Source organism: Maylandia zebra, linkage group LG6 (assembly GCF_041146795.1).
Source record: "Maylandia zebra isolate NMK-2024a linkage group LG6, Mzebra_GT3a, whole genome shotgun sequence".
In the NCBI taxonomy this organism is placed as follows: domain Eukaryota; kingdom Metazoa; phylum Chordata; class Actinopteri; order Cichliformes; family Cichlidae; genus Maylandia; species Maylandia zebra.
In genome coordinates, this window is record NC_135172.1 from 35,818,098 (window position 1) to 35,845,000 (window position 26,903).

At 39.3% G+C, this 26,903-nt stretch overlaps 2 protein-coding genes across 2 annotated transcripts; both read right to left on the reverse strand.

Annotated features, from left to right (window-relative positions):
- Positions 1–9,631: 9,631 nt before the first annotated feature.
- Positions 9,632–17,438, reverse strand: smap1 (small ArfGAP 1). Its single transcript, XM_004538970.5, has 10 exons — positions 17,150–17,438; positions 16,561–16,694; positions 15,458–15,543; positions 15,267–15,342; positions 15,015–15,077; positions 14,816–14,891; positions 12,901–13,028; positions 11,932–12,148; positions 10,964–11,301; positions 9,632–10,291 (listed from the first exon to the last, which is right to left on the reverse strand). The coding sequence occupies exons 1-10, from the start codon at positions 17,265–17,267 to the stop codon at positions 10,157–10,159; spliced, it is 1,371 nt and encodes a 456-aa protein (XP_004539027.1). The 5' UTR covers positions 17,268–17,438; the 3' UTR covers positions 9,632–10,156.
- Positions 17,439–19,422: 1,984 nt separating this feature from the next.
- cenpk (centromere protein K) lies at positions 19,423–26,726 on the reverse strand. Its single transcript, XM_004538969.5, has 10 exons — positions 26,599–26,726; positions 26,276–26,365; positions 25,481–25,537; positions 23,715–23,778; positions 23,542–23,588; positions 23,375–23,457; positions 23,110–23,208; positions 22,319–22,454; positions 22,185–22,238; positions 19,423–20,101 (listed from the first exon to the last, which is right to left on the reverse strand). The coding sequence occupies exons 1-10, from the start codon at positions 26,599–26,601 to the stop codon at positions 19,946–19,948; spliced, it is 789 nt and encodes a 262-aa protein (XP_004539026.1). The 5' UTR covers positions 26,602–26,726; the 3' UTR covers positions 19,423–19,945.
- Between the last annotated feature and the right edge of the window lie 177 nt (positions 26,727–26,903).

Sequence of the window (26,903 nt, forward strand, 5' to 3'; positions counted from 1 at the left end):
TAAAGATAAAAATTCACAGCAGAGGTCATAAAAACACGTTGAACCAACTCCAGACTATTTTACTCAGATTATTGCTAACCCGCTGGACCCATCTTTAGAAAACTCTGGAAAGCAACTGACTGACAATTTGTAATGTATGTTTTTTTTTCAGTGATTAAAATGTGCTATGATGTTTTTCTTTTTTCATCAAGCAACTTTTATATTTGTAGTGCATTATCAAAAATCTGTGTCATAGGGTCCAGCAGCAGTTCTGAAGAGTCTCAGACTTAGACAATACCATTACATTACAAATGTTACCTTAGGGCAGGTCTGCCTTTGCATCTATTACTGCTTAAAATGACTGCTTTCAAGCACATCAGCAGTAGCTGATGTGCTTGAAAACGTTTGTGAAGATTGAAATGCATTAAAAAGATTAATCTGGGTCTGAAATTTGAAGCCCCCACTTAAGTGCTTTGAACCTGCATTTTTTCTATTGACTGGAAAAAGGGGAACTCCTCTGGTTGCAAAATAAAGTCACTGGAGTTTGTGAAATAATGACCCTATTGCTCATTTGATCTTTAAACTCTGTAAAAACTTTCCTGAAGGATTTATGGTCTCTATTGATTCTTCACTGCTTATCCAGTTCAAGACTGATGGAGCCTATCCCAGCAGTCCCAGAGGTGGAGTAGAGCACCAGTCTATCCCCAGTCCAGGGCAGGTAGACAATCATTTGCACTTACAGCCAATTTAGAATCACAAATTAACCTAACAGACATGTTTTTGGACTATGGGAGAAAGGTCAAGTGTCCAGAACTAACCTATGCAGGCAGAGGGACAACATGCAGATTAATAAAGACAAGCCCCAATTGGCTGGTGGATTCCAGCCCAGGATCCTTTTGCTGTGAGGCAACTGTTCTAACCATTGCACCACTGTGCTGTCGTTTCCGTATAAACTTTCCTGAAGAGTTTAGGATCTCAATCACTATCTAATGCAGCATGGTACACTTTTGTAAATTATGAAACTAGTAACAGTAAAACATGAGGCACTGTATGCTTTAGCGTGTGGCTATACAAGTTGCTCAATGTCAGTTCAAGGCTACAAAATATCATGGTGGCTAGACCCATCCTTTATACTGCTCAAAAATCAGGTCTCAATGGGGGAAAAAAACACCATGCTGGATGTGTATACGGACATGGACTGGGTAAGAGGATGATTCACATCATTTGATGTACATGAAAATTATCAATCTACAGAGGGCTGAATTCAAAGACACCAAGAAAATCAAAGTGAAAAAATGAAGCAGCGGGCTAGTCAATTTTGCCAGAATTTCATTGTAGCAACAATTGTACACAGTAGTTTGTATGGCCCCCATGTGCTTATATGCATGCCTGACAATGTCGGTGCTCCTATTGAGACGACGGATGTTGACCTTGGAAATCTCCTGCTTGCATACTCTCGCCACATGAGGTTGGGCCTTGTTGTGTCGATGGATCCAAGGATTTTATCCAGATCCCTAATGGCAGTCGGGGGGCTGTTGTCTAGCCCGTCGAGCTCTGATCCACTGACCCATCATCAAACCAGCTAACTATGATGTAAGCAGCTGAGCATTCTCCACAACTTCTCCTGACCTGTTAATGCATCATGTGCTCAGGGATGTACCTGCCAATTCTGGTAACAGACCAAACAATGGTCTCTAACTGCAGGTCATTTTGTATGGTTGTGGCAGTGCTTCTTAGTCTTGAAACTGTGCTGGGTGACACAGCAAACCTTTACTGTGTTTTCTTTGAAAGTAAAATCTCAGCCCACATAAATATATCAACAGCAGTGATCACAAAACGGTGTATAACTGAACACAGTAGTGCGATTTTTAACCAGGTCTTCCCATTAACACCTGACCTGTCCAGAGGGTCAGTCAATGAGCTCGTCAATAGCTTCAATGCTAACATGTTAAATGAAATGGACACTATTGCTCCCATTAAGGTGAAGGTTATCTCTGGAAGGAAAAAGTCTCCATGGAGAAACTCCACACTAGTGAAAAATGAAAAAAAAAAGAGTGTAGGAAAGCTGAGCGCAGATGGAGAAAAACAAAACTCCAGGTTCATTATGACATCTATAAAGAGAAACTTCACAATTATAATTTACAACTGAGGAGTGCAAGAAGGTCCTACTTCTCTGACATCATCACTAAAAACAGCCATAATGCTCAGGTCTTATTTTCTACAGTTGACAGGCTAACAAACCCTCCTGTGTCAGTGGCAGCTGAACTTCATTCGACCATGGCCTGCAATGACTTTGCCAAATTCTTCACAGAAAAAATCCAAAAGATTAGACAAGCAATTGGTACATCACCAGAGAACTTCAATCTATACACCTAAAAACCACAAACCAGGCGAGAAATTTGGGTGTAGTGATGGATGCAGACCTAAACTGGAAAAACACATTAAGACAATAACAAAATCATCTTACTATCACCTCAAGAATATTTCAAGGATAAAAGATCTGATGTCTCAACAGGACCTGGAAAAACTAGTCCATGCATTCATCTTTAGTAGGCTTGATTACTGTAACAGCATCTTTACAGGTCTACCTAAAAAATCAGTCAGACAACTACAGCTCATTCAGAACTCTGCTGCTCGAGTCCTCACTAAGACCAAAAAAGTGGACCACATCAGTCCAGCTCTGAGGTCTTTACACTGGCTGCCTGTCTGTCAGAGGATCGACTTTAAAGTTCTGATGCTGGCCTATAAAGCTCTGAATGGTTTAGGACCAAAATACATCAGTGACCTCCTGACCCAGTATGAACCTTCCAGATCCCTCAGGTCATCTGGATCCGGTCTTTTATCAGTTCCCAGAGTCAGAACCAGACACGGAGAAGCTGCATTCAGCTTTTATGCTTCTTATATCTGGAACAAACTCCCAGAAAGCCTCAGATCAGCTGAAACACTCAGTTTATTTAAATCCAGGTTGAAGACTCACCTGTTCTCAGCTGCATTTGAATAAAGCACCAAATCCACACTTTTAAGCTTAAATTTCAAAACTTACATTTAACTACTGATTTTATCTACTGTTCTGATTTTATCTGTTTTGATTTTATATACTGTTTTGTTTGTTTGTTTGTTTGTTAATTAGTTAGTTAGTTTGTTTGCTTGTTTTAATCAATTTTAAATCATGCTTTTTATTTGTTTTTGTTTCTAATGTCTCTGTAAAGCACTTTGAATCACCTTGTTGTTGAATTGTGCTATACAAATAAACTTGCCTTGCCTTTTGGAAATGGCATATATGGATGTACCATCCTAGAGGCTGTAGGCTGAATTGCAAAAATTTTAATCACCCTCAGTCTATATAAGTTTCCTCCATTATCTGGGACAAGTGGGCCATGACATTGACCGAAATCTTTACAACCAATTACTTTATAACAGAGGACCAAACATTATATATTATCACTGCAATTTTATGAATGATTTATAAACCACTGACTTTCCCACATAACTGGAAGAGGAAGTGTTTAAGCAATTTGGTTTAATTTGTAGAGGAGCCTCACCTTATAATGAATGTTACAACAAATAGCTGTCATGTCATGTGCAGCATGAACAGGTTAATAACTGTCTGCACGTGGCTGCATAAAGGAACCCCATAAAAAGCGCTGCCAAGTTGCAAACAGGATTTCTGTATTTCCCACTGTTGTGGCTGCTTGCCATTCAAGGCTAGCCTGGGGCTTGTAGAGTGAAAGAGGAAGACACTTGGCATATAACAGAAATTCTGCTCAATCAAACTAATAATGAACTGATTGTTAAAGTCAGCATTGGCTTTAGTGGATTTGGTCTTTGTGTAAAAGAAACCTTTCCACATCATACAGTGGTTTCATCCCCTGCAATAGTATCACTAATCTCTGGCTGTGTTCACCACTTGTTTTAACAACTTATCTGGTATAATATTTAACTTAGACAGAAAATGACATCCCAGCTTTTAGGTGGTGCTGAGTGCCAGGCTAAGCTAATTTCGCCATCCGCTGAATCACAGGCTATAAAGATGAACATTCAAGTTAATTCAAGGGAAAAGTGAAGACATCTGGAAGCATCTTAAACCCGTATGTTTTCTACTTGCTACAAGGGAAATATTATTGTGGTTTTAAAAAGAAGTCCATGCTGGTCCCTATTAGGATAAAAAAACAAAAATAGGATCATAAAGAAAGTTGTTTACTGCAGGCCTACTTCATGAGTAACACATCAAAGTATGAGCATGAAGTGTCTCTTGGCTTCATAGTCAGATGTGCCCCATCCAGGCGGTAACCTACCCTTCATCATACATTAGCTAGAAGGTAGAACAGCGTTATCACGATTAGTGTCTTAATCCATACAAGAAACCTTCACACAATACCTTGCATGTAACATTTAACATAAACTGCAACTAGGGTTGCCAACCGTCCCTTAAAATACGGAATCGTCCCGTATTTAGAAACAAAAGCACACGTCCCGTATTGAGCTAATAAGGGACGCACTTTGTCCCGTAATACAGTGAGAATCAAAAGTAGTCTATAAATGTTAATGGAATTAACGCTTTGTTGGAAAGCATAATTCCCAGCCCCTCTCCTGCTTTGTGACCAATGAGCTGACAGCACACTTATGACAATTCGAGTATGACAATTCAGATTACCGCTCATCTCATTGGTCGATGAAAGGTCGCTTACGGAGAAAATACCGGAAGACAACAGATGACCACAACAAGAAGCATGGCCAACAGGGAAACAAACGCCGACACTGCGGTGCAAGTCTCGGACGACAGTACACCTAAAGCTGGGCAGACACTGTGCGATTTTCAGTCACGTTATTCAGCTCCTGCTCAAACTGCACGATTGACTCGCAGGGGTTAGAAGTTTGCAGGTCACGATGCAGGGTCTCACACTATACGGCCCGATGCTCTGATGCGACCTGAGTGCTCACCCTGTGCCTCCATAACATGAAGGTTATAACAGAAAATCTGTCGCTCTCTCTCTCTGTCTTTCACTCACACAGACACACCACCACCATCAACTTTGCTAAATTGCTAATAAAAAAACATGATCAGGCAGCTGTGAATGAGCAGCAGTGTAGATCCAACTATTTTCACGGTTGTTGTGGTCGTGATAATTTTGTGATGCCACATCGAAAAGGCTCGGATGAGCTTTCCAAAGTTCTACAAGTTGTGCCTCCATCACTTGTGTCCAGATCACACGCTGCACTGCCGTGCTGCGCCGTCTTTTTCACCGACGTTTACGTGTTTGCGCGTGAGCAGTGTGAGCGGCTCACGAGCGATTGATGATCGGGAGCTGCTCGAGGTGTTAATCGCTTCTCGTTACCCCACGTATACTACACGATGCACGATGAAGGCCAAAATCGGGCCGATCACCAAATCGGTCGCACGACTCAAAAATCGGCTCAAAATGGGCCAAAAATCGCACAGTGTAAGCCCAGCGTTAGAGCAGCAATGTTTGTTCGCTCAGAGAAAGAAAAATAGGCTGCAAAAGTACTGGGAGGAATGGGAAAAGGGAAACACCTGGCTGGGAAAATACACCATAACACCTTTAAAGCGCACTGCACTGTGTGCCGGCGCACTTTTTCCATAGGCATGCTTCTAGTGGTGGGCACATGAAGAACATGAGGGGCGTGAAAGCTCGGGGAACCCTTAACCAATTTCTTGTCCACCAGGCCAAGGCAGAAGCAGATATGGTATGTAAACACTGGTTTGTTGTTTAAACCCTCTGGTTAAGGTTAATATGGGCATGTGCAGTGAATATCAGCGCTATGTGGCCAGAAGTGTGATAATATAACTTATTTTGTGTAATAAACAACTGCAAGGATAGATGATTACAACAAATAGATCACTAATACATAAAAGTAATACATAGATGAATAATGATGATGAGTTATGATGCGTAATCATGGGAACAAGTGGGTTTACAAACCTGATTAGCTTTAGAAAAGCTGAAATAATACCTCAACTGAAGCCAGTTGTACTAAATGCACTAAATGTGCACAGTTACAAGAATGATTTTGTTCTATTGTTTTCTATTAATTTATATAATTTTAAGTTAAGCAGGACAGAGTTCTTTTAAAGAAAGATTTACTTATATCCTCAAAAGCTAAGCATGACAGGCTTCTGTTTAAGAAAGAGACCTGTTTTACTGTGTTAATGTTGTCATTTTGAGTTAAAAATAAACGGCTAAATGATCATTTGTTTCCCATATGGTCATATCACAAAGAATATGCATCTGCTTAAATCAAATTCAAGTCAAATGGTTAAAAAATAATTTCACACACAAAAAAAAGAGCTACCACACTGGGAAGGGTGAAGACAACTGGGTTGCCCGGCCCTGGCCACGAGGTGTCCCTTATTTATTTTTCAGGGAGTTGGCAACCCTAACTGCAACAGTAACCTTTAGTTGTAGTCATACTTTTTTTTTAATAACAGCTTATCTATTGGCACAGTTTTGAATTTCCACAGTCAACAGCAATTCATCACACTGGACAAAACACTTTGCTTTCTTCCTGACTGGGCAGGCTAGCAGTTTCCAGTCTTTGTGCTTAGCTAAGTTAGCTGGCTGCTAGCAGGCATTTAGCACAGACGTAGTACAGAAGCTTTACTGCACCTTTCAAAACTACTTCTTGACCCAATTGATAACAAGATTATACTAAGAAAGCAGAGTTTATTCAACACTTCACTAGGCCTGCTGTATATCAATGTGGAATTTAACTAAAGTACATTAACCTTTCCTATCAGAAAAATGTTTAGTTAAGTATTAAAGATGTCTGAAACAGCCTGATGTACTTATTGGCAGCACTGTTAATGGTTCAGGGTCAAAAAGTCCATTAAGGGGCTGGTGAAAGCCGGAACATTCTTCACTCGGATGGCGGACTCTATTCTGGAGCATTGTACAGTTTGCCATACAAGCTGAGAGGAATGCCTAACCTCTTTGCTAAAGGTCTCAAACACTTCATGGCATCAGACCTTACTGTGAAAGTTTTCAAACTGGGTTGGAGTTGCAGCAGGGCGCAGAAACAGTTGAGAGATAGAGTGGAACAAGGCCAAACAAATTCAAGGGGCTTTCAAGCCCTGCCAAGCATGAGCTGCATGTTATTTTTCAAGCCTCTGTAAGTGTTTTGATCATCCTGTGCAAGCAGAGTATTCGCTTTCAGCACATTCTCACCACTGAACACCTTTCAGGGACACATATCCTTCCGACTTAACTGAATGGTGGCTGTTTAACAGGTAGAGCTGGTTTGATAAGCCACAGCGTGAAGACCAGTATGCATCTATTTAGGCAAGGCTGTGCTTACAATAATGTTTACTACTATGAAAGAGGGAGCTTATCCCAAAGAATAGCTTTGATCCTGTAGCATTTTTCTCCAATGACTGTAAAACTGATTTTTCAAACCACATCCATTTTTAAAAGTTTCCCATAAGCTGGGTGGATGTGTAGAGGAACACATCCTAGCATGCAATAGGTGGAGAAACAAAAGACATGTCTTGTGTACTGAAAAGAACACAATTAAAATACCATTTAACAAACACAAAACTCGGAATAACTACCGGATGAAAAAGACAAAAACCACTTGATCAAAACTACTCTGAGGCAGACTGAAGCATATTTTCCCTACTGGCTGTAAACACATAGTCTGACTATGATTTTCCAGCTCCTGCAAGGCCCACAAATTAACTTCAACAAAAGAGCATTCACTGCACCAGCTATATAAAAAACTTTATATACTGTATGTAATACTGCACAAGCAATGTTAGGAAGGGAGAAAACTCAGCAAGTTACCAAGTAAATAAAATCAAATACGTAAATACACATTACACCATGAGCGTATATCCGCAGAATAGTAAGCACATAGCTTATCAGTAAGACAGGAGATTTGGGGCAAAGACTTATCATATAACTTGGCCTTCTATTACAAAGATTAATGTTACACTGCCACCAGGTGCTTGTTACCGCCACACTTTGGTAAGTAAGAAGTTGCTTCTTTACTGAGAGACTTGCTCTCATGCACCTAACTTAAACTTTATAACAGTAATACAGTGAGCATGGCATAGTCACATCTACATTGTGTTGCTGAAATGAATATCCATCAAAGTTCAGGAGACAAGCTCTAACTTGACTTACTTGAAGATGCTTTGTGTTGGTTTAGATTCATTGTGCTGCTATACAGAGCTCTATTGTTAAATAAAAGCCTCTAGCTCAAGTGAAGGGCTACAATGCGTTGGCATTACTAGCAGTGCACAGAGAACAAGTTACTGAAATAATGTAACCACAGTCCAGCGAACCTCTTCCACTCTGCTCTACAAGAGGAGGAGTGACTCACAGCAGAAAAACGCCTTTGGTTCACAGCCCACAGGGACTCTCGGTCCGCACTATGGTGCAGTGTAGTTTGGGTCTTAAATCCCATTTTTTTAAAGTCGCTGTGAAATACTTCTGTCCAGCTAAAACTTTCCACTGTCTCAACACTGTCATCTAGAGGACAGCAGCAACATACTCTTTTAGAGAGCTGTGCTGTGCTAAATGTCAGATACTCTCAATGTTGGGAATTAGAATAGCAACCAGAGGCTACATGTCTCTACCAAGCAGTAAAATTCGAGTTAACTCGTGTGTAGGTAGGTAGTATCATGACTTCAAATGTAAAATATGGTAAATTCCTTCTATCCTATTCCCAATTTCAGGTTCTGGATAATGTTACGAAAGATGTTTTTGCAGAGCAATGTGATGTCAAGCTGTGATACATGACCTTTTGGATATAATTAGTTCATCCAATTAGATATTTGTGGGATATTTTGTCATGGTTTTGAAATATTGAATTATGGTTATTAAAAATTAGAATCAAGACACAGTGACCATGAGTTCAAGTGACTCGTGGTCATAGCAACTCATGAGAAAACTGATTGTGCCAAGTTTGACTATTCAATAAGTATTGCTTCAGTAAGAAGATGGAAGTGTACATTACTGGTTCTGAATTATAACCACCTCACGTGGGGATGTTCTTGGTTTGCAAAGTACCCACCGTCTATTTTTCATTCCATCTTGATGATAAAAATGTGTATTTCACAGCGACAATGTTCTCTTCCCGTATGACTCTTCCGCTTGAAGGGGTGGCTCTGGGTGTGGTTCAGTTGGTCTCAGGAATAGTTTGCATGTAATCAGTAACCCCACCCAAGTGTGAAAAACCAACGCTTTTTGAACAACTGCCTCCATGAAAACAATTCATAAATGTAACCTGTGTCCTAAAATTGTAAGGACTAAGTAACAAAAACACATCAAATCAGGAACTTCAGTTTAGTTCATGATTTTATGAACTTTGGGCCTGAATGCTTGTCCCAGGATCGAGAAGCACAATAGGAATGCAGACTAGTGGATTTGTGAAGAGGGAGTCTCGTGCTTCATCTATGTACAAGGCCAAAGTGCTTTGTGTGAGTCCGCTAACAAGAATGCATCCAGGGTACATGTTGTGAAGATTATTAAGTTCACTGTGTTTATTTTTAGGGCCACAGCAGAACTAGATCGAATGTTAGACAAATGAGAGAAATAAAAGTGGGTGTGTCCCTGCAACAATTACATTTCACCAATTTGAGACATAAAAAAAACCTTTGACATCTGTTTTACAGAACACACGTAAAAGGAAATTATTTATTATCACTTTAATTTTATAGGGGAACCACCAAGTACTTTAAAAGAAGGTTATACAGCGCTGTACATCTGGGAGCAGTGTCAACTGACCTCATAGTCATACCCTTCTCCCTTTAAATACTATTCATTTAAATGTTCTATAATCTTATAATGATACAGTGATACAATAAAAGCTTGTTTAACTGGTCCTGCAGCTTTTCTGATATGTCGATGTTGATGATGGGACTGTTGTTTTCTTGTCATTTTTTCCAAAAAAGGAAAATAAAAGTTATGATCAAAAACCATACGACAGGCAGAAACTGCCAGGCTGTAATCCTGTATGACTCCCAATTCACTCACACAATAGAGAGAAAGAGAGACAGAAAAGGGAGAAGGAGAGAAAAAAAAAAAAAGAGATACAATTTTCATGTTCTGAAGGCTGGTCTGTGATCGAAATGGGCATCAGTTCATAGTGAGGTACGGAGAAGCACATCCTGCAACCTCGACTTTTACTCTGCCCAACCACCGACCCGCATGAAGGCTCACTTCCATAGCTGTGTGCTCAGAGTCTGGCCAGAACCAGTGGGAGCCCACCCGCCCATAGCTGACGGAGGTTGACCAAAGGCCATCTGACCACCCGCACCATTCAGAGTCAGCCCTGACATCTGCTGGTTCACCTGGGGATGTTACAGAGGTTAGTGTGAGTAACACTAGAGCAGGATCACCTACATCTGACTTATTACCACACCTTGCCTGGATTAGAAATAATCACTGAAGATTAACTGGGACAACATTATACTACTACCCATCCACCCGCTAGTAGTTCATTACTGAAGTTCTGACTGTGTCCCAATTCCACCCTGCGTGCTAACTGTAATAAAACTCTAAATAATGTAATGTTTTATGCTAATAATAGATTAGTCTTTACAGCTGTGAGCAGCTCCTACAATTTCTGCGTACACTGCATTATGGGAAATAATTGTGTACAGACAGCATGCAATTTTTATAGCATGTGTACAGATTGCTTTAAGTTCATCTTCAATTTGAGTGTCCACACTTACAATTAAACTACTTACAGTATATATTAGGGATTTAGTGCATAGTTACAAATCTGCTGCATGCTTGTGCTGCCATCTAGTGAATACTGGATGCTCCATCTCTACAAAGTGTACAGTAGAGGGCTTCATTGTAATTGCAATGCACCAACTCTTCTGGGTGTGGTCACATTTGAGAAAAAAAAGTCTCCTGTGACTGTGACATACTTGAAACCAGTAGCACAAGTCTTAACATGAGGTCTCTTGTTAAATAACCTCACACAATGCTGCAGTACAGCGAAGCTATTTCCTTACCTGACCCATGTTCCACTGAGCCTGCTGGCCAGGCTGGATGGCATACATGCCCTGAGCAGGCATCATGCCTGTAGGCATTGCACCACCCTGTGGTCCCATCATTCTGGGGGCCATGCCCATCATACCGGTGGCTTGCGCGTTCCCCATGAAGCCATTAGGCATCGTCATCCCAACCATCATTCCTGGACTGGGCCCCATCATGGGTGCACCGCTCTGAGCCATCATGGCACCCATGACAGTAGTGGGTGGCATGGCTGTACCCATACCAGGGAAGGCCTGGTAACCAGCTGCTGCCTGGACAGGAAACTGCATCTGAGAGGGGCCCATGAACATGCCAGCTGAGAGGAGGCAAGAACATAAAAAAAACAAGTTAGTTTTTGAGGTATGGGTCTGTTTTGAAAACTTGCTTGTGTGTTTTAAGGAGTCTGTTAGTTAAGCAGGAAAATAAGTCAGCAAAGCTCTGTGAGACTGAGCTGCAAAATACAGGTATCTACTTGTTCCTTGTGGATCATGTGATGTCACCACATTTGCATTACTTTAACAAGCAAAGTATTAGTCAAGGGCAGTGGTTCCCAAAGTGTGGGCTGTGGCCCTCTGGTGTGTTGCTAAGGTACTGCAGGGAAAAGGAGGCAGTTTACAAAAAAATAAGAACCAGTTTATTTTCAACTCAGTGGATCAATGACCTTAAAATACTGCATTGCATTTAAATAACAAATAAGAATCCAGGGTTTCTGCATCTTCTAGCTCATCAATGGCAGGGAAAGAATTGCATCTATTAGGTGACAAAACGAAAGCTGTCAATGTAGACTAATTAATCCAATAAAAACTAAAAGGACTCATAGGTCAAAAAGAGTTGTGGTTAAAGTTTTAAGCATGACTGTTTCTACATAAAATAGATTTTTCTTCGTAACAGGGTTGAATTTACAATATGGCACTGGTGTTATTTCAGTTTGTGTGTAAATCCTTACCGGTGGGGGGCTGCTGGGACATGCTGTTAGTCCCATACAGAGACAAGATGGAGTCCTTGGACAGGGGCTTCTTGGCTGCGTCATCAGCTTTAGTGGTGCTACTGCTCTCACTAAACAGGTCGAGGTCTCCCTGTAATGACCCTGAGTTGGCTACTCCTCCTGACACTCCAGGTGCTGGAGCTTGTGTCGGAGTGCTTGCCGAGTTATTGGAGCTCACCTGGAGGCAGGAAAGAGATTGAGATGTTTAGAAGATTTAAAGTCCGATGACAAAAAAAGCACCCATTTTTGTGACAAATCTATGGCTCACACGGTTTTATTGTGTGCTGTACAAACGCAACTAAACAAAATTTACAAATTAGCAGACAACTACCATTAACAAACAGCAGTAGATCCTTCAATAACAGTACTGTTTGGGCGGTCTTGTTGGGGGGCCTCTTTTAGCTATGTATAAATGTAGATCATAAATACAAAATGGGCCTATTCTGCATGATTACTCTGATTCAGCTGTGATCTATTAGTGAGATGTTAGTAGCCGACAGAGATAGGCTTTATCTCTATAATATAGGTAATAAAAGAGAATTATTGATTAAATTGACTAAGTATTAATATATTTAAATTTTATACCTAACTGATAAATTCTTTGATTAATCAAAATTAATGAATGCAGTGATAATAAAAGTAAACACTGCATTAAGCCCCATTTCAATGTTAAGTCAAGAGTGCCTGATTTACTGCATTCATATTCTGAAGTGTGTTTCTGCCTCTCTTTCATTTAAACTCACTGTCTCTCAGCACTGGTGATACTGTCATGCGGGCTATTGACGCTGATGGTTATCATTTGCCTTTTTATTTTTTACTGCACATTTAATTTCAATTTTACAACCAGGCAACAGTGACTGTTAAGCCCTGCTGAGCAATAATCGGAATTTGGATTTAAATCTGAACTGGGAAATGCTTTCTCAATTTTACCTGAGAAAACTGAGCTGTGGATGTGGATGAGGGCAGGGGATTGGAGACCATGGGGCCGAATATATCCAGGTCATTATTCTGGCTTGTGCTTGTGCTACCGTTGTTAGCTGATGCAGCTGCTGGTGCGTCTGTGACAGAAAGAAGGAAAAATTTGTTTTACAGGTGGAACTTAAAAAAAATACATCAGGAAATAATAGTTCCCACTACCCACTGACCATTTCCTGATTGTGGTCTGCATTAATTAAAAGATCTTTATTTAAAGTTCAGGAATATAATCCTTATAGAACAGGCTAATTGACATAGAAAGGGTGTTAAAAGTGAACAGAACTGCTTTCATAAAATGTTTTCTTTTCTTTTTTAAATATTCAACTGTAAAAACCTCCCACAGCTACAAAGCTGCCCACGCAGTGAGAACAACAGCTAGCGCAATAAAAAATTAATCAGCTTAGCCCATTTAGCTCACTAGCCACAGAAGAAAAATAACAGTAAACATGATATCCAAATAATGCAAGCAACCCTTAAGCCAGTCAAAAACACAACAGCATCTTCTTTTAACTGTAAATAAAGGAAGCCTCTTTAATAAAATGAATTATTCCTATGAACCAAAAACCGATCATAGCTATAATGCTGAAAAAAATAAAGTACAGAAATTTAAAAGCAAGAACTAATGTGAAGATATCACAATTTGATGACAAAGGCGCACACTGTTCAAACAAAACAGCTGAACATTAAGACAGAAAAATATACATAACTTCCATTTCCATTCACATCAGAGTTCCTCTTGGCTCAGAACGAGCTTTTGGGGAGTGACTATTTATGCAAACAGAGCTTGTCCTCATACTGTAAAGGAAACATGTTTGTGTTTATGCATTCTCCTTTATTTCTGACCATTTGAGAAATCAAAGTTGTCAAAAATGCATTAATAAATGAAAAAAAATTCTACAAAAGAAAAAAAAAAGTGCCTTAGTTAATAACGCTTTGGAAGAAGTTGCTAAAATCTATCCATGCCAGAAAACCTTGCATGTACTAAAAGACCTACTTTAAGTGATCTAGCAATCAAGCCAAAAGAAAACCTATACTTGGTGCAAGGATGGCAGAGATATCTATGTTGTGCAATCCAGTGTTGCCCCTTCTTCTTTCTTTCCTGCTACACTTACTTAATACTGATCCAACAAAAGTTATACTCTAGATAAACATCAGGATTTAAAGTAGAAACAAGAAGTTACATGTCTACTGCAGCAGCTGAAGCACTTCCTCTTTTCAACTCAAAAACCTTGCAGTGGTTTTTTAAATTGAAAGCAACAGAAATAATATCACAGCCACAAGTAACAGCAGCGTGTTGAAAAGACGTCAGCGCAATGTTGATACAGACAGCGGAGAAGACCAAATGGTGTTGCTATCTATCATTTACAAGTGAGATGGTTTAGTTGCTGTGTTACAGATATGCTGATAGTTGACGCAACCAAACCCTTTAAATATGGTACTTTCTCTCTCCTCCATTGTTTGGTAAACACATGCAGAGCCACATGTTTGAAACGAGAAGATAGCACAGCTAAGGGTGGAGACAATCTTTAACGCTGAACCAAAGAGTAAACAATCTCAGGTAACACCACAGCATCAAGATGCAGAGCTGAGCAAAGTGTAGAGGTAATCACCATCACATAAACAGTGATTTTACAGTGTAAATTACAGTGTATTTTGATTGCTAGATGTCATGTACTACATCCAGATATCACCTTGGAAACTTATCTATACTTAAAAATAAAAACAAATAAACTCAGACATATTAATTATCCTAATTCTGTACACAATATATTAGTCAGAACTTTCCCACAGCACATTCTACTCTCACTAAATCCCCCAATAAGGATGTCCTCTGGCGGTGGTGCTAAACTTGAATCATTTTCACACTCACCAAGGCCTAGTAGGTTCACAGAGGGTTCTGCAGTCTTAGCAGGGCTGATTTTGGGAACTGGCTTGGACTCTTCACTCTTTAAAAAAAATGAAAGGGTTGTAAAATTCAAAAGCAGAACAAACTTAGTGTGGATAAGAAAACAATGCTAAAGGGCATATTGAGACAGGTTTATTATTACTGGAATACATGCGAGACTTACCTTGGTGTAAGATGACACCTTGCTTCCTCTGTCGGGCTCCCTTTCTTTCTTACCATCTTTTGGCTGATAAAAAAAGAATAAAAGAAAGAAGAATGAGTGAGTACAAAACATTATGAAGATCTAGATCAGAATCGGAATACTTTATTATTAACTAAGGAAATTATGTGGGTTACATTTGCTCCAAGAACAGACTAAACTTAGAAAATAGTACAATAAATGAATAATTTCATGAAATGTTTAGTTGATACATACACTGGTGCCATTGGTCACATTCTTGCTGTAGTATTTCTTCTTCTCATATTTATCCCTGATGAAGAATTCCACTGCTCTGAGGTCAGGGTTAAGAGAAAAATGTAACTCCAAGAAAAGGCAAAAAACGGTTAAACATATGCTGCATGGCACTTTTTTGTTACATTTGTGGATTTACTCTAAGCGAAGGATACTGGTCTGTTTGAGGTCTTCTAAAGCTATCTGGAAGGTTGGCCTCATAAAGCCGCCTGGCCTTGGTATTACCCATGTCCTGTATACTCTGAAGAGAAGACAAAGATGTAAACAAAATGGATAATGTTAGGATACAGTGTTTCATTGGGGCAATCAATTGACTAAACACATGATAAGTTCGCTCATAACAAATATGGCACAACAGATAAAAATGGGTGTACAATACCTTATGTGGCACTTTTCAGATATGAGAAAATAGCCCCCAGGTGATAAGCCAACTTATGCAGTTTGACTGAATAGTTTATATTGTTAAGGTTAAAAATACTGCAATCAGTTTTGGTTTTAGTCATTGACTGAGGTTTGACACCAATATTTCTTCAATATTCCTGGCAATTAAGTATTTAACAACACAAGCCTGGATATTTTGAAGCTGTCATTAAAATGTCAACTAGTTGTTAGTATGACAGCAAGTTCACTTGTACAGTAATTTGCAGTTTAAAAAGTGGTTATTAAAGTAAATTCTAAATGACATAAATGAAGGGTATTGATAGTCCTGATGACAGTGCAAAATGAAAATTAAAGCTTGACCCACATTACGGACAAGAAATTATGTCTTTAGCCACTGAACAGAATTTCCTGTTTTTGTGTCTGGCCAAGTTTCCTGAAGTGCAAATGAAAAATCAGCAATATTGTAACAGCTCTGAACCATCAAGGAAGGTTACATTTAGTGGAGAACACATATGCCCAATCAAAAAAAACATTTCAGTTTCTAACCATATTTATGCTTACTGTACATAAAAAAGGATTAGAGAGCCAATAGTGGAATACTTGGCAAAGACATTTAAATGTCACATTTAAAAAAGGAGAAATGCATTCAGTTCTTGTGTTCATTTACATTTTCTGCTTTATTTATTTTCAGTGTATAGAAGTTATGGTACACCTTTAAGCTGTTTTGCATTTTTTGTATTCATGTTGTGCCAGTAAGCAAATCAGTCCAGAGGGACTTAGACCCAGAGTCCCTTGACCTCTCAGCCCCCAGGGCTACTGCCCGGTAGGTCAGTTCAGCAATGCACACAGGAAAAGTGGAAAAACAAGAAATCAGTACCTGGATTTGTTCTGTTGTCCATTGGTCCAGGTTGACTGATTTCACTCTGGATATGTGCACTCCCAGGTTCCTGTGGATGCCAGCACATCGGATGCAGATAAATACCCCCAGATTCCAGGATGCCCATCTTGGACCTGTTAATGACAGTTAAACCCAGTTTGGGAGGTGAAGATACAAAAACGCCGGAAGAAACACTCAAACATTCTAGTCTTTGTTGTGACTTGAAACGTAGGATGCAAGTTCTACATTCTTTGTCAATGATCTAATTAAAAAAAAAGTTGGCTGAAGTTTCTTAGAAAGACCTGACACAGTTTGTTTACCGCTTGCAAATCCCGGTAACTAAGCATACGGCGACGAGGGAGAAGCCCTGTGGGGAGCTTATGTAGCTTTAGAGAAGTTAGCATGCTGGTTAACCACTTAGTTTAGCTTAAAGGGAAGAATGTCAGGTGACTAGCTTGGGCCAGTTAGCTAAGCTAAGCTAAGAAGCGCGGATGTTATACTGTTAGTTACCGTTACTGTTTGATTCTGAGTGAAACTGCTAACTTTGTACAGTTAAACAATAAAATCGCCGACAAAACGAACACCACACCTTTCGCCTCGCAGTCGGCGCAGTACTTGTTGTCTTCCTCTCTCAGCATTTTGGACAGGATGGCCTGGTGCTGTTCGTTGAGTTTTTGGGCCTTCTCTCTCTCCGAGCGTGTCGCCATGCTGTCGGCTTTGATCGGGCAATCTTAATTAAAAGAATTCTAATTTATTCAGTGGTCAATCGAGAAAAGTTTCCGATAAAATAGCATAATCAGAGGTATGATCGCCTCCGACTGGGATATGAAAACACCCGGAACCGGAATCGCTTCTCCGCCCACAGGTATTCTATAGCTGACGCGGCGGCCTCACTGGATTGGATGGGAGGCGTGACGTTGAATGACGCAAAACATTTCTGACGAAATAATTTTAACATTTCCGCCAAGAAACTGGAAGCTTAGCCTTAAAAGCAAGGCCCTAAACAAATCTCTGCAATTAAAGAAAATAAACACAAAAAACCGTCTAAGTATTTTAAGTACTTGGTAGCTGAAACCATCGATCATTGCATATACAGGGAGTGCAGAATTATTAGGCAAGTTGTATTTTTGAGGAATAATTTTATTATTGAACAACAACCATGTTCCCAATGAACCCAAAAAACTCATTAATATCAAAGCTGAATGTTTTTGGAAGTAGTTTTTAGTTTGTTTTTAGTTTTAGCTATTTTAGGGGGATATCTGTGTGTGCAGGTGACTATTACTGTGCATACTTATTAGGCAACTTAACAAAAAACAAATGTATACCCATTTCAATTATTTATTTTTACCAGTGACACCAATATAACATCTCCACATTCACAAATATACATTTCTGACATTCAAAAACAAAACAAAAACAAATCAGCGACCAATATAGCCACCTTTCTTTGCAAGGACACTCAAAAGCCTGCCATCCATGGATTCTGTCAGTGTTTTGATCTGTTCACCATCAACATTGCGTGCAGCAGCAACCACAGCCTCCCAGACACTGTTCAGAGAGGTGTACTGTTTTCCCTCCTTGTAAATCTCACATTTGATGATGGACCACAGGTTTTCAATGGAGTTCAGATCAGGTGAACAAGGTGGCCATGTCATTAGTTTTTCTTCTTTTATACCCTTTCTTGCCAGCCACGCTGTGGAGTACTTGGACGCGTGTGATGGAGCATTGTCCTGCATGAAAATCATGTTTTTCTTGAAGGATGCAGACTTCTTACTGTACCACTGCTTGAAGAAGGTGTCTTCCAGAAACTGGCAGTAGGACTGGGAGTTGAGCTTGACTCCATCCTCAACCCGAAAAGGCCCCACAAGCTCATCTTTGATGATACCAGCCCAAACCAGTACTCCACCTCCACCTTGCTGGCGTCTGAGTCGGACTGTAGCTCTCTGCCCTTTACCAATCCAGCCACGGGCCCATCCATCTGGCCCATCAAGACTCACTCTCATTTCATCAGTCCATAAAACCTTAGAAAAACCAGTCTTGAAATATTTCTTGGCCCAGTCTTGACGTTTCAGCTTGTGTGTCTTGTTCAGTGGTGGTCGTCTTTCAGCCTTTCTTACCTTGGCCATGTCTCTGAGTATTGCACACCTTGTGCTTTTGGGCACTCCAGTGATGTTGCAGCTCTGAAATATGGCCAAACTGGTGGCAAGTGGCATCTTGGCAGCTGCACGCTTGACTTTTCTCAGTTCATGGGCAGTTATTTTGCGCCTTGGTTTTTCCACACGCTTCTTGTGACCCTGTTGACTATTTTGAATGAAACGCTCGATTGTTCGATGATCACGCTTCAGAAGCTTTGCAATTTTGAGACTGCTGCATCCCTCTGCAAGATATCTCACTATTTTTGACTTTTCTGAGCCTGTCAAGTCCTTATTTGACCCATTTTGCCAAAGGAAAGGACGTTGCCTAATAATTATGCACACCTGATATAGGGTGTTGATGTCATTAGACTACACCCCTTCTCATTACAGAGTTGCACATCACCTAATATGCTTAACTGGTAGTAGGCTTTCGAGCCTATACAGCTTGGAGTAAGACAACATGCATGAAGAGGATGATGTGGACAAAATACTCATTTGCCTAATAATTCTGCACTCCCTGTATTGTGTGGAATATCTGCACGATTTCACTTTGTCAATTCGTATTTTATTTTCTGTACATTGTTTGTAAGTACAAACATAGTTTTAAACATGATTAAATGATCACCTCACTAAAACATTTACATTATGCTAGTTGTTTTCGTACAACAGTATGAAGATACCCAGAGATAATTTCTTCGGAACAATAATTACATAGCAACACCACATCTAAAGTTTCCAAATTTATTAAACATGGACAAGAAAATGTATAAACACAAACAAAATACACACACACACACACACACACCATTACTGAACATATTTTCCTAATTTTCAAACATAATAGAAAACAGTTAAGTGAAACCAAAATTAAGATTAATTTAAATTTATGCTGATAAATATGAATTCTCATGAAAAACAGACATACACATGGGATTTCTAGAAACACATACTTTGGATAAAACACTCATACATTTGAATAACATTTGGATATGTAAAAATGGAACTAGAAAAATAGGTGCGCTTACAAGACATTTTAACTAAACAGTATTTAAGAAGTCTAAATAGACAACCATAAAAAAGTATCTACATAGAAATGTTACACATGCATTTAGTAAATTCAGGAACACCCTAGCATCACTGTTTCTCCACCATGGACTTCCTACTAGCTTACAAAAACATGCATAATGGTTTCCCTGCACAAGCAGACTCAGTTTCAGCACAGTGCTTTAGATTTTTAATGCACCAGTGCTTCAGAAAAAGGTTTCCAAGCGGAGCTTAAAGTTATTCTCATGGTGTCTCACTGCAATTCCATAACGGAGCAGCATTTCTACATACGGTGGCCAGAATGTGTCATCTATCGCCACATAGGGGTCGTGTGGTGTGTTCAGAGCCTTGTTCATGAGAATCTGCAGGTTTATAAAAAGGGAGATGAAGACCAGGCTGAAGCATATTTGCAGTAAAGGTACAAGTTTAAACAGTTTTATAAGTTTAGAGTTTTATTTTGCCTTTACTTCCTTTACTTATTGAAGGAATAGGTGATGGCCACTAACAAAAATATAGGATATTTACATGATTATCAAGAACAGAAACATTCAATCACAGAACAAGTTTAAAAAAAAAAAAAAAAAAAAAAAAAAAAAAAAAAAAAAAAAATCATAAAAGCTGCCCTCAGGTCTAAAGGTTAAGTTGATATCATGCCTTTTGGTACACATCAGCTTTTGCTGCCATGGGTGATCATTACTGTGAATCGATTAATCACTACACTCTCGCTTTTATAGCACTTACGTCAGCCTTTTTGTCCTTTTACTTTGATAAACAAAAGCAACATGACACACCCACACAGTCCACATGCGTCAGACCTGCTGCTTTCTTTGCACTTGTGTGGTTAAAATAGGGCCTTAAACAGCATCTCTATAGAAAATGTAACATTAACAATGGGTTTTTATAATTTCCAGTTCCACCACAGCCAACAAACATAGGGCTAATTTATATGTGACTTGTCGACATAAGAAATATGCAGCTGTTAATAATTAAACACATATTTATTCTATAATAGGTCAAATATCTGTTGGTGGAGTGCCAGCTCTTTCCTAGAGGTTGATAACTGGGGGGGTTTATCAGAGATAATTAAATTATCTTCAGCAAAATCTATTATTTATCTCAATATCTAGGATACTTTTCAGTCACATACAAAAGTGTCAGTGGCTGATGTGAAAAAAAGGAAACACTATGTGTGAAGCTATCTTCAAAACAGAAGTATTTCAAATATTGGGATGAAAATTTAGGGGTTTTTTCCTGATCAATGTTTTACTACTCCATTCCCTAATGTAATTCACCCCACCTTGAACTCATCTTCCACTCCTACCGCACACCTCACCAAGGTCTGGCTGTTATCGTACATGTCTGGCACCAGCCTCACATGACTTCCTCATGCTGTACCACACTTCCTCTCTTGGCACCCTATCATACCCTGTTTGTAGATATACAAACACACAGTACAACTCCTTTCGACCTTCAATATTTCTCCATTAATACTATAAAAGCAAACATTGACTTTGTAGTGCTATTTCTGGGCAAGGAGCCATGCTGCTGCTCACCAATCATCTCCTCTCTTCTCAACCTAGTTTCGAAAACACTTTCCCATATCTTCAAGGTATGCCTCATCAACTTTATCCCTCTATAATTGCTACAGAGATGCACATCACCCTTGTACTTGAAAATCTGTACTTCATTCCTCAGGGATCCTCTTACTCTTCAGGATTGTGTTTTCTCATTTTCTTCATTCATGAGCTCCTTCAGGCGCTCACCACACTCTCTTCACTTGTTAGCACATTTCCATTTCTGTGATAACGTCTTACATATCACATCACATGCTTCATACAAGTCATTTTCACCTTTCTTAGTGTCCAGCCTCACATATAACTCAAGCCTTGTACTTTGCCACTTCTCTCATTGCTAACCTCCCAGCACTCATCCATTTTCTTCATCTCCCAGACTATCCCACTTTTTCTTTGCTAACCTCTGCATTTGAACAGATTTTTTTTACTTCCTCCTTCCAAAACCAAGTGTCCTTGTCCTTTTTCTTCTGTCCAGAGGATAACCTTTGGGCAGTTTCCCCCAGAACATTAGCTCTACTTTGCCAGCCATCTGGCAACACTTCCGTACCACTGACAGCCTGCCTCAACCTCTTCCTGCACTCTCCACAACATTCTTCCTTCTTCAACTTCCCTTCACTCGCTTCCTCTTCTTCATGCCCAAAGTCATCATACAGACTACCATCCAATGCTGCCAAGCTACATTCTCTCCTGACACCAACACAGGGGGCCTCTATGCGGTCCATCTTTCCTTTCACATTTCTCTCCTCAATATCAAACCTCATCACCTGTTTCATTCACCTACCTGTCCAAAGCCAAATACTGAGATTTTTTTTGATTACATAAAAAAAAACTCGAGTTAAACAGTTCGTTTTTTTTGTATGAAAAAACTCACCTCCAGAATTTCATTGAGTGAAATCAAGTTTTCATGAATCTCATGAGGAACGTTCTGAAAATTAAGATAAAAGACTGTAAGGTGCAATGAATTCATAATAAGGCACTTTTCACATGCAAAGCCATAATCTACACCTTCTTCTTCTTGTTTGTACTGGAATCCTCCTGAGGGAGAGGAACGTGCTTCTCCAGGATGTACGCCAAGCTCTCCATCAGCCTTTCCTGGTAGACCTTCATTTTCTGTATTTTTTCCTTGATGTCCTGCAGTATCCTGAAGAATGCATGCACATGCATCAACAAGTTTATAGATTTATTTTTCTACTTTTAAGATTAGGCTTAAAACGTTCCTTTTTGCTAAAGCATATAGTTAGGGCTGGATCAGGTGATCCTGAATGCTCTCTTAGTTATGCTGCAATAGACGTAGGATGCTGGGAGATTCCCATGATGCATTGAGCATTTCCTTTTCAGTCACTTTTCTCACTCACTATGTGTTAATAGACCTCTCTGCAATGAATCATACTTGTTATTAACCTCTGGCTCTCTTCCACAGCATGCCTTTTTTTCCTGTTTTCCTTCTCTCACCCCAACCGGTTGCAGCAGATGGCCCCGCCCCTCCCCGAGCCTGGTTCTGCCAGAGGTTTCTTCCTGTTAAAAGGGAGTTTTTCCTTCTCACTGTCGCCAAAGTGCTTGCTCATAGGGGGTCATACGATTGTTGGGTTTTTTTCTGTATGTATTAGTGTAGGGTCTACCTTATAATATAAAGCACTTTGAGGCGACTGCTGTTGTGATTTGGCGCTGTATAAATAAAATTTAATTCAACTGAATTAATTTATATTACCCTTGAAGCATTTCTGTTTTCTGCTCTATTCTGTGTAAATAAACACCTGATCCCTTTTGGTTTAGTGTGATGCTGCCATCCTACTCACGTATGTTCTGACAACTTCTCCTTTTCAATTTGAAGTCGTTCACTGTGACCACTGGCAGCAGCCAGCACCTGTTTCTTCTCCTCCAGCCATTTTAGCTCACTAACAACAAACACACAAGCATCACATTTTCACAACTATACACAAAGTATAGCAAAGGGAAAGTCTCTGGATGGTCTCCTTCATCCAATCCTGAAAGGCATCCATAAAACCAGAAGAAGGACAGTAAATAATGTAATATGTACAGTGTAACAAAAGGGTTACATACAGTTCCTTAGTCTCTTTCAGTTTGTCTCTTTTGGCTTCAAAACAGGAAGCAACCATCTCAAGTTCAGAGCACAGCTTGTGCATCTATGGAAAAAGTAAAGATTGCATAAAGTGAGTGATGCATGTAAATGAGCAAAAGCAATAGTTCACTGTTTAACTTAACCACACCTCTTCTTTTCCTGCTTCGAGCAAAATCTCAGAATTTTCTGCCAGCACTGCATGAAAAATAAAAAAGGTCAATTGTATTAAAAGATAAAGTACACAACATTTATGATTTATATCTTTTTTTTTTTTTTTTTTAGAAACCTGAAATCACCAGTTGACCAGAACTGATAACTTACATTGTGGTTCCACTGTCGACCACTGCTTCAGCTCAGCTTCTGTTGCAATCAGTCTTTTTACTGACTATAGAAGGAAAAACAGTCACGAGGAATAGAAATTACAATGATGAGCCACAGTGAAGCTGTCTGACATAAAAAAAAACAAACACAAAACTCACTTTATCAGCAGCTACTCTTGGTTGCTCCCTGATTTACAATGAGTCGGCACAGCAGGAAGCTCTACAAATATTTAATCTGGCAGGTTTTTACACCGGATGCCCATCCTGACGCAACTCCAAAGAGATGTGCATCTCCTCCTGGGATCAAGCATGGGATTTTTTGCTTGTTAAGCAAATGTGTAAACTACTACACTATGGAGCCAAGGGTGCATTTGACCAGGCATGAAATGCTATGTTATTGCCAGCTGGAGTCTCTAACCTCACCATTTAAAGCACACTCAGCTGTTCCTTTTAGTGTTGCCACTGCTGATGCTCACAATGTTTACATTTTTTTACTGCTTGAATAGCACTAATGAGCTGTTTATGACTATACAAACTATTAAAACTAATTGCTCTTTTTGTAACGTATCTTGCCTCTGTAAACACCTTTCACATACAACATGTTTATGATTAATGCTAATTTTGAGCATCAACGGAAACCAAAAGTGCCATCTTGGCCTCTTCATTAAGTCATTTTATGCAAAATTCATATGTCCTGTAACCATGATACATGTAAAAGATGTTAATATTAATGATGCAAAGATTGTGAAATTCTGGGCTGGTAGCTGCTTGAAATTTGCAGTATGGCTGATGATTAATCCAATGTTTTGTTGGCATTTTCTATTATTTAGTTTTTGTTGTTCATTTTCTTGTTTGTGTTGGGAAAATAAAGAAACCTCTTTGAATGATCGCGTACAAAGACAAATTTGATGCTGTAATGTAATGGCTGCAATTGATTAAGATATTTTATTTGCTGATAGGCCAAAGGAACCCACTGACGTAACCATCATCCAATTAATCAGCACACACGTAAAGAAATGCCAGAGGTGTAACAATTTTGAAACTCAGACCAAAACCGCAACAAAAGAGAGTTTGCAATACTTTATCACAGTTCCAATTTACAATACCAACTACGAGCCAAAAGCTCCTAATTGTTCCTAATACACGGACATCAGGCTATTAGGAGAATCAGAAGCTACTGGAGCCTAAATAAAGTAGGCAAGAGTATTACTATGGAGATTAGCATGGTTTATCTGGTGAAAATTGTAATGTTTATGCATCATTCAGGTAACAAACTGGAATTACTCACATATCGGGTCTGTGATGGAGTATATACTTTTTTTTTCTTACAGTTATTTTCTACCACATTAAAAAAAAACTGACAAATGTTAAAAACCATGTTAAAAAAGATATGAATTTTCTCAGATATTTAAAATTAAGGATTTCCACATTTTTTCTGTAACATTAACCTCCTAGGACCTGGCGTCCACATATGTGGACATCACATTTTCGGTTGTCTAGACCACAATTCTAAATTTTGCTCTACAAGGGCCTGATGTCCACTTACGAGGACATTATATTGCCACCGTCCTATTGAAATTTAATTTGAACATCCTCATATGTGGATATCAGGTCCTTGCAGAGAAAATCAGGTAAAAAGATAATTCTTTGTTTTTACATTCATCAGGTCCCAATCAGCCCAAATAGCAAAGAGAAAGAGGTTGGATCTTAGGAGGTTAAAGCAGCGAAAGCAATGAACAAGTGAACATTTGGAAACAATCATCTCACCTGTTCTTGAGGATTCTCACAAAAATCTGGTTCACACAGTATAATCTCATTCTGAAGCTGTAAGACAAACACAGTTTATCATTTTACCCATTTATCACAAAGTGTGTGACAAGGGGCTAGAGATAAAGTATCTACACATTTTAAAAACATATTTACATATGTGATGTGGTCAGATTTTGGTTGGTTCTAGTTTACTAGCCTAGTCAACTATTTTGATTCTCAGAAGAAATGTGGTTCAAGAAAAGTTGCAGATCTCTGAATGCATCGACACTGAAACCTAATGATGATTACCTGAAAGAACCAAATCTAAGATAAAAAAAAATAACAGGTAAGAGTGTTAACAGCTAAACAACAGAGCATAGGCCTATCATATAAGACTATGGAAAAAATATTTAGTTTCTATTCATAGTATTTTTCTAATTATACAAGAAAGTGGAAAAATGTACTGAATTATAATGTAGTAACTCTGAACAAATTTTGCCAAAACTTTAACTTGCATATCTTGATGCATGCTCAGTCAACCAGTTAAGAAAATGTAGTTTTTAGCAGAACTGTTTCATCACTAATCCAAGTGACTTCTTCAAGAACAGAATCAACTTTTTGAATCTTATGTAGAAACATTTGTGTGAAAATAAAAGTGGGAAAAAATCATATAAACTTCAGTAATATATTTCTCACATTGTACCACCTCTTGGTCACCCCACTTGTTGCAGTGGCTCCATACTATCCCAATCCCCCCAAAACAATATGTATGGTAAGACAAAAAGTTTTTGGACACACTGGATTCACATGTACCTTTTCCAGCTGCGCAAATTGCTCCTCACAAATGTCCAGCAGCTCAGATTGGGCGGCCTCTGACAGCTGCGCTGCTGCCCGGCCGTCTGCCTGAACACGTAAACAACAAAGACGCATATTCGTGTACGTTTTAATCTAAAGAAAAACTGGAGCGGTGCAAGTAGGTACAATTTCTTCTAGAGCTTGTTAGCTACAGGCTAAGGTGAAAAGTTGAATGTACGTAAACACACGTTAGCAAGGCATGTAAACATTATATAATATCGTGCGTTATATTAAGCACGTGTAAATGACGAGAGTTTTTTTTAGACGACGATCAGTCTTACCATGTTTAACAACAGTTCCCTACTTCACGGACCACAACACTAGACGCTACTCGCTTTTCAAAATACCGCCAACTTTGATGACGTATCATCCGCGACAGAGAGGATGTTGGTGAGCGCCATTGTTGCGCTAAAATGCACAAGCTTGTTAAAACGTTTGTAAACGAGTTTTTGCATAGTTTTAGATCCCACCAGGTATCCGTCTTCCCACATGAAAGCAAGGGTAAGTACTGAAACATCTTTACAGAGCCATGAACACCGAGGGGCTGTTTTTCCCTCTTTAATAGAAAAAAATACATAAAAAGTCT